The sequence below is a fragment of the Cetorhinus maximus genome, chromosome 2 (assembly GCF_964194155.1).
Source record: "Cetorhinus maximus chromosome 2, sCetMax3.hap1.1, whole genome shotgun sequence".
NCBI classification, from domain to species: domain Eukaryota; kingdom Metazoa; phylum Chordata; class Chondrichthyes; order Lamniformes; family Cetorhinidae; genus Cetorhinus; species Cetorhinus maximus.
The window spans coordinates 70,233,204-70,244,820 of NC_135880.1; the positions used below are offsets into that span (position 1 = coordinate 70,233,204).

Here is an 11,617-nt window from a genome sequence, read left to right on the forward strand (position 1 = left end):
GCCTATGACATTGAGTTTGTACTCCAGTGCTCACCCACTTGTTTGAATACTGTTCATCCTTTTAAAGAGATTAAGTAGCAGTCAAGGCAGCAAAGAACTGAAGTTTACCAAGTTATTGATTAAATGTTTATGGTCTTCCTAAGAATTATGGTTCAGAGCCCAATTTTTAATCTTGTATAAATGTTATACTTATTTTCTGTTAGCATTGTAACAAGTATTATGTTGTACTTTAGTCTGACAGCTGCCAATTTCAGAATGGAGGTGGACCTCAGTGGTATTTCCAGGGCAGCCATGCCTATCCTCTCTGCACCTGCTGTAGAAGTGAGCTCTCTGGGTAAAACCGAGCCAGAGAAGCCTCGCAGCTCCAGCACCCCATGCTCTCCAGTCAAGCGGACTGTGCCTAGCTATCAGATTCTTCACATGGACACTAACTACTTGGTCGGCTTTACTACTGGTGGGGAACTTTTAAAGTTGGCTCAAAAGTGGTCAGGCAATGAGCCGAGTACAGCAGAAGCTTTGCCCAGCCAGCATACTAAGCAGCAGGATGTAGGATTGGCTAGAAGTTCCCGCGTCTACAGAACCAAGAATCGATACTATCAGCCATACGAGATTCCAGCTGCAAATGGCAGAAGACGACGGCGAATGCCAAGTTCAGGGGATCGAACCGTCAAGTCATTTTCCTTTGAACCCAACAAATGTCTACGTGGCCCTTTGCCAGTTTGCCTCATTAAGGGAAAGAGGGCCCAGTCGAAGTCCTTGGATTACTTAAACCTAGATAAAATGAATATTAAGGAGCCAGCAGACACAGAGGTATTGCAGTACCAGCTACAACATCTCACACTTAGAGGGGAACGTGTGTTCAGCAGAAATAAAACTTGAAAAGAAAATACATTGCTTTATTCAAGATGCACAAGGAACAACACTGGGCTTATGGAAGTCAGTGGCATACTTGCCCGAATTTCATTGTGACTGATGGGAGTTGGCGAACTGGACAACTTGACAGATATTTAACTTCCTTGATGGAATATTGATTCTATACAAACTGTGTACCGGGCCGCAAAATCAGTACTCCTTCTAATAGGATTAATGTGGGTTAGATAGTGTAGGGTGGAATATGTTACATCCCAGAAAGATTAGAAACAATGTACTCCAATGTTACTGGTAAATGGTTAAATGGTCATCTTTTGCTATGACAAGAATAACATGAAATGGCTGAAGTACTGCTAACTGTTGTTTTGTAGCAATAATAACCTATAGTTAAAAGTCATCTTCAGTTGAACTTCTTTTCAGCATTTTATGATTTAGACTTAAATTGATTAATAACTGCATATGCATCTATTATTGGAAGGCATTTGAAATCTGATTAAATATAGCTGTTTAGGTACTATCCAATGAAAAAGATTAATTTGAAATGACTGTATTTTGCAGTTATATAAATGTTCCAATTATTCTTGTCTGCAGCTTAAACTGATAAATATTTGATCTACATTAGAAGGCAACTACTTGCAGGACAATTGCTCTTACTGTCCACTGCACTAGTATACTGACATAAACTGTTCTTTGCCTGGGAATATCTATCAGATAAAAGGCAAGCTAAAAATTTTAATTACTTCTTGCTTTTTCAATATTTTTAGTAGCAATTTAATAGTGATTTAAAAAAAATTTCCCAATTGCTCTGCACAACCCAGTTGGCTTTGTGAGGGAAGTGCTGAACACAATGCAGAATTTCTCATGGTGTCCTTTGATACCAAGCTACAACGCTGCAGCAAGTTTTCAAATGCAGCAAAAATGTCAGTAAAGCTGAAGATTTGATTTAACTCTTTCTCACCCAGCCATTTCACAATTTTCTGTTATTTTTCAGTATACAGTGCAATTTAAATGTAGGGAAGGTTTCTCTTGTTGTACTAACTGACACTGGTCAAACTGTTGGAACATATGTCTGATCCACCTTCAGTACCACACAGGTGCCAACTATTTAAAAACATGCTTATATTTAAGTTAAGTGATTCTCAACTAACTACAATTTTTTCTTAATGGAAGAAAGTGGGAGTTTACAAAATGATGGTATGGGAGAAAAGGGAAGAGAAACCTGTCAGCAACTCTTCAGAAGCTATTGATACATTTTTTTGAAAGCTGAATATTCGGATTCAGATGGTATTGCTAGACATAGGATAATATCACACAACTAACTCACAGGGATTAATTGTTCCCTTCTATTTACCATTGTTCCCTTCTATTTACCAATCAGAATTTGTGCTTTGGGAAGAAAAGATTATAGAAAATTCCTGAACTAAAATTGTGTTAATATAACATTTTACACTTGCATATTGTTTTCATGCTTCAATCCTTCAATAACTAATGTTTAAGTTATCTTTTATGTTTATTTGACAACTTATTGGTCAACAGTCTACTGAAGCGAGGAGGTGACTGCTTAGTTTAACTGACTGTCCATTACTTTTAGCTTGCATTGTTTAGCCAATTTTGCCAAAGCCTTTTTTCATTTGCTTTCATGGCAACTCATGTAACTTTTCTTTATAGCTACCTGGTACAAATAGGCTGGCTTATAATGATTTAGTATTAAAATACAAAGCACACTACTGGGAGTTGAACACTCCATACAGTAGATGATTGATTCTTTTTAACATTTTGATTCCAATGTTGCCTTCTAGAATTCTAGGTGTGATTCTTTGAAACACAGGGCCGTCGTTGTGGGAGCATGTTGTAAAAACTTCTGATCTGCTTTGGACGCCCCACTAAAATGTCACCAGCTTTTGAAGGTCAATTTGCTGGGACATCTGTCCTTGTTTTCTCTTTCAAGCTGCACCATTTACTACAAGCTGTAATCTATTTTTTTTAAAGTTCCTTATTAATGATTAGCATTTACAGCAATTATACTGTCATAATAAAATGCAAACAAACAGATGGTTGAAACCAATAATGAAAATTACATAAGACATAGTCACCAACAGTAGTACATTTCAAATATGTCAGTTTTTGAATTGCTAACAAGCTCTGCCAATAACCTCAAAGGTTAATCTCATTCAGCATTTTATTAATTTTTAGCATTTGTTGTTTTAAAGCCTGAATTATTCTGAGCCTAAAAGAATGCAGTAGCCATAGAATATTGAAGTACTGTACTTTACTCCTTTCATTGCATTTAGTTTGTATTTAATTTAAAGAAAGCTGAGATCAATATAATTTCCGTTTTGCTTCCAGACCTTTGCCCCACATGTAAGAATATTTGCTTATGTTACCAACACAGCTTCTGGTTGTTGGCAGGAATAATTTTTGATTTCTTGATTAATCCCATATCACTGATTTATATTGTAAATATTTAGTTGTATAATCACTGGCAATATTATGAAATATGGAAGAGCTTGTAGTTAAATACTGTGGCGTTATTATAGACAGTGACTTCTGAGTCTGAAGTCTCTGCTGAAATGTAGCATTAGCACAACAAAACTGTCTTTCTAAAATCACATTTTAATTAAACAAAAGAGTCAACTTATGTTCTATCCTGTGGAGAGCACTTCACAGTTTTCAAAATTTTTATGAAGGAAAATAACTTCCTTATTTGCCTGTATGGTTGAAAACCTTGATAATGGCCAGTCAGAGTCTAAATAGTTTTGCTTTAAATGAATCTTTCAACATCAGTAAACTGCATGTTTTCTGAAGTCTGTCATTGAACTGGACCAGAAACGTGAATCTGTACTGTGACTTATATTCAGTTCGTGCCCTGTTATCTCCTAATCTAATAGTCTTTCAAATCTTTTGATATATCATGAGAAAACAATATCAAACAAGGGGGTTCAGTAATTAAAATGATTACTTATTCACATAATAAAAGCAATTGCTTTTATAGTTGCTGAAATGATCCTAACGTTGAATGCTAGAATTTACTTGTATTTTTAAAATATTTATTGAAGGCTTTTCCATACTGCTAAAGCCATTCAGTTGAAGAACAAAGGCATTGCATCAGTTGGTGACAAATTTAGAGTACAAACAGCTACTGTATTTTTTTTGTAACGCAAAACTGTGTTGACTCATAATTCAATTGCAAGCTTGAGATGTCAGCTATCACCCTAGCACCAGCACGAAGATGTATGAGCAGAACCTGCTCACATTGATTTTAAAAAAGGAATTTGGATCATCCGGGTTTTAAATGGGGTCACCAAAGCAGTGAAATCACCAATGTCACAATAAGAATGTTTGTGCAAAGCTTAGTCAGATTGCAAGTAAATGCCATTCACAAAATAAACACCTCAGCAAAGTTCGAGCAGCATTTAGAGCTCTGAGGTATTCAGCTAAATAACTACCTTTTTATTAAGTTTAATTAATATATCATGATGTCTGAATTGTTCAACTACACTTCAATTGTTCAACTAGGTGTTACTGTTGTGGCATTATCAGTGTGACTTCGGCTACCTTTTAAGAACAGTTTGGGTGAGATGGAAGCAGGATGAGATCACTTTGAGCAGCTAGCTGGAATGTTGTTAAATACTTTCATTTATCTAATCCTGAAAGCCTTTTCAGGTGAGTTGTGAATGACACTGTTTGAAATCCATGGCAATTGGAACTTGGTCATTCACATCACCAAGAAGTATAGAAATCCACTGGCACCACATTGCATTCAGTGAGAATCCATGGCAACATCAAAACAGGTATTAGACAGATTGCTCAGCACTTTTTACTCAGTGAATTACAGATTCTGCGATTAAACACTATATATATAAACTAGGAATGATGATTATGGATGTACTTTTTTCCTGTCTGCTTTTGAGTGATTGCATCAATATAAAGCTATAACATTGCAATGTGCTGTATCAGTTGTATGTGTCTCTTAGTAAAGTTAAACAATATTTAACCTCTGATCTCTGAATATTCTTGACAAATACAGCTGCAGGTGATGCATATTTTCCTAGAAGTAACCTTTTCAAAGATAAATCTGGGAAGTGCTAAATGTAAGGTGGAGATGGAAGTGACATTCTTCTTTGTGTAAATCTAATATTCCATGACCTAAGCTGATTTCATGACACGCTTTTTAATTTTGGTGGCCTACTGAAATTTGTTTTTGTTGTAGTGCATAGCTTTACTTCTGAACAGATTTCTTTATCAGGTGGTTGACCATATGCCTTGTTGTATAAGATTAGATCATACTGTGGAACTCTGGATAATGCACACCAAATTTGCCAAGAATTAAGCCCAAAAAAGTGTCTTTTGGAAATAGTGTACAACTACTGTTTGCAAATATAAACACTTCCCATCTTCCCCATTCCTCCCTCAACTCCCCATCATGGTTGTTTTATTTGGAAAAACACTCATCAAGACTTCTACTTTTGTTGCTATCCCACGTGAATATTTTGGTTACTGTTCAACAAACTAGTAACTAAAATTAATACTCAGCTCAGTAAATTAAAATATGATAGAATTTCAATTATCTCATACAGTTTTTACATTTTTTAATCTGCTTCCCGAATCCTCTTTCTGTTAATCCAAGAAACTACTATATAGAAATAAGGAATGAAAAATAATCCTGTCCTCTAATTTATTTTCCCTTATTACTTACTGCCTGTGTACACTTATCTGGAGTGGCTTCAGTATGGATGTAGCAGGAGATTTTGATTCTGGAGTCCCTTAAGGCAGCACTTGCATCACATCCTGGTCTGCAACTCAAAGACTCAAAGTTGTATTGAGGTGAGTTTCTCTATTAGGATAACACTGGAATGGGATAAGTTACGGATTATATCTTCCTTTGGAGCTCTAGCTACACATGTTTCACCCCAAAACTGTACTCTGAGTTGTTAATTGTGCTGTATGTCATCTCTGGATAGATTTGTGTTTATTTGAAATGACTTTTTATAGAATAATCTGGAGCTTTCTCTGCATCCTCTGGGATATCTTTTATGAATAGGGACTCAGCAAGGGATTCCATATGAGCTGACCTGTGGCTACATAGTGACATTGTTCCTATTCCACTAATTAATGCCAAAATGTCTCAATGTGCTTGATTGTTGGTACATTCATTTTACCGCCAGTTTCAGTTTATAGCAGTGATAACCCTCCTTCAGTGCAATTCAACTAGTAATCATAAATGTTCATTACTCGAGGAAGGGTTTGGGTACTTATTACGTTTTTAAATATATAATTTTGTATCAAGTTTAATATATTGTATACAGTCTTCAGCAAATCATAGATGAGCTGAATAAAATAACCCGGCATATAACCAACAATAAAGATAATTTCCAAAGTTGAACCTGCCTCGTGTGTCATCTTTTAGTCAATTGTCAGTGTGTTGACTGTAATGTAGTGAGAGCTGCTTGACAAGCAGCTAAAAATGTTTAATGAACACACTTAAATAAAACAGACCCTTTTTTAAACAAGAAAATGAATTAGTAAATGGCGATGGCTATATTGACCTGGGATCTTTGCACTGAAGTTTCACATTGAGTGTCCTCTGTACAGGTTATGCAGTGTGTGTGATATCCAAAATATGCAGTGCTGAATAGAGAAACCAGGTCTTGACAGTGCTAAGTATGTTTTCAAACATAAATGAGAGAATAGGTATCAGTAAATATAATTATGCAGTGTTTTATATTTAGCAAAGGGCGGGGGTGGGGGGCCACAGTTGAAGAGAACAGCATACCACAAATAATTAATTTATAGGCTGTATTGGGAGATCTCTTTATTGACTAATCACATTTTACTCCTTAGTTTTGATGTGGAATGTTTCCCACATTTTATAATGACAGTATCAAGAAATGAGCCACGAGCCTATACAATGTAGAAAAGTATCCTGGTAACATAGCAGGGAAAGACTTTCACTCGTCATGCATACTACAAAATAATTTCCTTTTGTCATATGGAATAGAGTCAAAATTGTGACATGCCATGCATTTGGTCACATGACCTGTACTCCACAAATTGCCTTCAGATGCACTTATTACGAGTAGCTTCCAAACTGAGGGGGAAAAATTAATCCAAGGAGTGAAATATCAGATCTCTAGGTCATCAATAACTGTCCAATTAGGAATATAAAGGTACCAAATAGAAGCTATCAAACTCCTTTCATCTACAGATCATGAACAACTTTCACTGTCACAGACTCAATTTAAATTAACTAATCTCCTCGGAGAGGCAACAAACTTCAATTAAGATCTCGAGGAAAATAAAGCTTTTTGAAATTTCTTGTTGAGCAACAAAATTTAATCAAGCAAGACTCCAGAATATTAATCACAATTCACCTTTCACTAATATTCAACAAGAACTAAGAACAAAACAGATCAGTTGGTCATTTGTCTCACTGTGGGACCTATCTGTATGCAAATTGGCTGCCACGTTTGTCTGCACCACATTGACTTGCCTTGACTTGAGAACATCCTGAGGAAATGAAAAATTATATAAAAGGGAGTTTGCCTGTCTTCCTAGTCTTTGAATAGTGGAAGAATAAGCACCATCAGGCTATATGCCAGGCATAAAATACAAATTAGGTTAATAAATCAGTACAAAAACAGAATTACCTGGAAAAATTCAGCATGTTTGGCAGCATCGGCGGAGAAGAAAAGAGTTGACGTTTCGAGTCCTCATGACCCATCAACAGAACTGAGTAAAATTAGGAGAGGGGTGAAATATAAGCTGGTTTAATGCAGTGGGGGGGGGGGGTGAGGAGAGAAGCTGGGGGGGTGGGTGTGGTTGTAGGGACAAGCAAGCAGTGATAGGAGCAGATAATTAAAAGATGTCAGACAAAGGAACAAAGAGATGTTAAAGGTGGTGATATTATCTAAGAGAATGTGCTAGTTAAGAATGGATGGCAGGACACTCAAGGTACAGCTCTAGTGGGAGTGGGGTGGAAAGACTGACAGGGCATAAAAGGTATAGATTTAAAAATAATGGAAATAGGTGGGAAAAGAAAAATCTATATAAATTATTGGAAAAAACAAAAGGGAGGGGGAAGAAACGGAAAGGGGGTGGGGATGGAGGAGGGAATTCAAGATGTAAAGTTGTTGAATTCAATATTCAGTCCGGAAGGCTGTAAAGTGCTTAGTCGGAAGATGAGGTGCTGTTCCTCCAGTTTGCGTTGGGCTTCACTGGAACAATGCAGCAAGCCAAGGACAGACATGTGGGAAAGAGAGCAGGGTGGAGTGTTAAAATGGCAAGCGATAGGGAGGTTTGGGTCTTTCTTGCAGACAGACCGCAGGTGTTCTGCAAAGCGGTCGCCCAGTTTACGTTTGGTCTCTCCAACGTAGAGGAGACCGCATTGGGAGCAATGAATGCAGTAGACTAAGTTAGGGGAAATACAAGTGAAATGCTGCTTCACTTGAAAGGAGTGTTTGGGCCCTTGGACGGTAAGGAGAGAGGAAGTGAAGGGGCAGGTGTTGCATCTTCTGCGTGGGCATGGGGAGGTGCCATAGGTGGGGGTTGAGGAGTAGGGGGTGATGGAGCAGTGGACCAGGGTGTCCCGGAGGGAACGATCCCTACGGAATGCTGCCGGGGGGGGTGAAGGGAAGATGTGTTTGTTGGTGGCAGAAATGGAGTTGGCGGAAATGGCGGAGGATGATCCTTTGAATGCGGAGGCTGGTGGGGTGATAAGTGAGGACAAGGGGGACCCTATCATGTTTCTGGGAGGGAGGAGAAGGCGTGAGGGCGGATGCGTGGGAGATGGGCCGGACACGGTTGAGGGCCCTGTCAACCACCGTGGGTGGAAAACCTCGGTTAAGGAAGAAGGAGGACATGTCAGAGGAACTATTTTTGAAGGTAGCATCATCAGAACAGATGCGACGGAGGCGAAAGAACTGAGAGAATGGGATGGAGTCCTTACAGGAAGCGGGGTGTGAGGAGCTGTAGTCGAGGTAGCTGTGGGAGTCGGTAGGCTTGTAATGGATATTGGTGGACAGTCTATCACCAGAAATTGAGACAGAGAGGTCAAGGAAGGGAAGGGAAGTGTCAGAGATGGACCATGTGAAAATGATGGAGGGGTGGAGATTGGAAGCAAAATTAATAAATTTTTCCGGGTCCAGACGAGAGCATGAAGCAGCACCGACATAATCATCGATGTACCGGAGAAAGAGTTGTGGGAGGGGGCCGGAGTAGGACTGGAACAAGGAATGTTCCACATACCCCATAAAGAGACAGGCATAGCTGGGGCCCATGCGGGTACCCATAGCCACACCTTTTATTTGGAGGAAGTGAGAGGAGTTAAAGGAGAAATTGTTCAGTGTGAGAACAAGTTCAGCCAGACGGAGGAGAGTAGTGGTGGATGGGGATTGTTCGGGCCTCTGTTCGAGGAAGAAGCGGAGAGCCCTCAGACCATCCTGGTGGGGGATGGAGGTGTAGAGGGATTGGACGTCCATGGTGAAGAGGAAGCGGTTGGGGCCAGGGAACTGGAAATTGTTGATGTGATGTAAGGTGTCAGAGGAATCACGGATGTAGGTGGGAAGGGACTGGACAAGGGGAGAGAGAAGGGAGTCAAGGTAATGAGAAATGAGTTCCGTGGGGCAGGAACAGGCTGACACGATCGGTCTGCCAGGACAGTTCTGTTTGTGGATTTTGGGTAGGAGATAGAAGCGGGCCGTCTGAGGTTGGGCGACTATCAGGTTGGAAGCTGTGGGAGGAAGATCTCCAGAGGAGATGAGGTCAGTGACAGTCCTGGAAACAATGGCTTGATGTTCAGTGGTGGGGTCATGGTCCAGGGAGAGGTAGGAGGAAGTGTCTGCAAGTTGACGCTCAGCCTCCGCGAGGTAGAGGTCAGTGTGCCAGACAACAACAGCACCACCCTTGTCAGCGGGTTTGATGACAATGTTGGGGTTGGACCTGAGAGAACAGAGTGCAGTAAGTTCAGAGAGAGACAGATTAGAATGGGTGAGAGGAGCAGAGAAATTGAGACGACTAATGTCAGGCCGACTGTTCTCAATGAAAAGATCAAGAGAAGTTAAGCATCCAGAGGGAGGTGTCCAAGTGGAGGGAGAATATTGGAGGTGGGTAAAAGGATCCGTTGAACGGGGGGAGGACTCCTGCCCAAAGAAGTGAGCATGGAGACGAAGATGGCGGAAGAAGAGTTCAGCATCGTGCCGAGCCCGAAATTCATTGAGATGAGGGCATAAGGGTATGAAACTAAGTCCTTTGCTGAGCACTGAATGTTCAGCATCGGAGAGGGGAAGGTCAGGGGGTATAGTGAATACACGGCCGGGGCTGGGATTGGAAGATGGGGTGGGAATGGAGGGACAGGCAGGGGTGGAGGGTCCTGGATGGGTGTTGGTGTCGATGAGTTGTTGGAGCTTGCGTTTCTTAGAATTTGAGAGAAAGAGAAAAAGTTTCTTGTTGAGGCGTCGGATGAGACGAAGAATAAAATAAAACTGGGGGCACGCACAGCTTTGAAAAAGGGTGCGGCGGTGCTGCTGGAGGGAGAGGTCAAGTGTGTTCATATGGTGGCGCATGGCACTGAGTGTGGATCTCAGAATGTGATAGGAACAACAGTCCGAGAAATGTTTTATGTCCTGGAGATACCTGTAATCCTGGGTGGGTTCGAAACAAGAGGGATGGAATTTCAGTTGAAATCCACGTGGGGTAAGTCGGAGACGGAGACAGTCACTGAGAAAGGAAATATGGCTGTGAAAGCGGGTTTTAGTAAACACCTTGTCAAACACCAGGAGAGAAATGGAAAGCAATAAAGGTGAACAAGGCAGAAGAGAGATACGAAAATCCTGTTGGAGAGCAGAGCAGTACTTCTTCAAGGTAGGCATTTCTTGAAGAGGAGTGGCAGTCAATTAAACACAGAGATAAAAACAAAAAACTACTGCGGATGCTGGAAATCCAAAACAAAAACAGAATTACCTGGAAAGACTCAGCAGGTCTGGCAGCATCGCCGGAGAAGAAAAGAGTTGACGTTTCGAGTCCTCAGTAAATCAGTAGTTGAAAATCAATGCAACAGATATCAACTTGCATGCAGAATTGTTAATTTTTATCTGGTATTTTATTATTTTTAAACGTCCAACACTTCACTAATTCCCTTAGTAATACTGAAGTTAAATCAGTAGCTCCAGCAAATTTAATTATCTGGCCACTATGGAGCTCCAACTTCTACCTTAGAACTGAGTAAACAACGTATTGCCGAAATACACCTCTGATTCTCTAAAATTCAACCTTAGAAACAAGAAAACTTCTACAAGTTGCTTCTACAATTGAATACAGTTTATCAAATTAAATTTCAAGTAAGTAATCAGCACAATCATTTGCATAGATTAAATCTTCACCTTGAATTTATTCAGGACAAACGAAGGAGCCAGTCTTAACTGGTTTGCACTTCATTTGCAATCTGAGCATATTTGCATATGAAAAGCACAATGATCCTATCAGCGTTTTCAGCCACCCATGAGGAATGTGGATTCTACCCCGAACTTAGAGAAACCAAGGCAACAGTGGAACAAATTTAAGTAACTAGACTCAGCCTCATAAAGAAATCTTATTATTTCAAAATATTATGTTTATGATTTGGGAAGAGTAATGTTGTTCTATTTTATCCTAGGCCCCAGAATCATTCTTGTTACTCTTTAGCCATGGTTTTGTCATTCATTAGGCTTGATTTCTCCAACAGCCTCATTATTGGTCTTCCATCCTCTTCCTT

The 11,617-nt window shown here is 39.9% G+C and overlaps 1 protein-coding gene across 1 annotated transcript; it reads left to right on the plus strand.

Annotated features, from left to right (window-relative positions):
• Nucleotides 1-255: 255 nt before the first annotated feature.
• Nucleotides 256-6,253, plus strand: macir (macrophage immunometabolism regulator). The gene has a single exon (XM_078565931.1). The coding sequence runs from the start codon at nucleotides 256-258 to the stop codon at nucleotides 877-879; it is 624 nt and encodes a 207-aa protein (XP_078422057.1). The 3' UTR covers nucleotides 880-6,253.
• Nucleotides 6,254-11,617: the final 5,364 nt, after the last annotated feature.

Coding starts and splice junctions, on each gene's coding strand:
- macir (XM_078565931.1), top strand. CDS start 256: ATGGAGGTGGACCTCAGTGGTATTTCCAGGGCAGCCATGCCTATCCTC.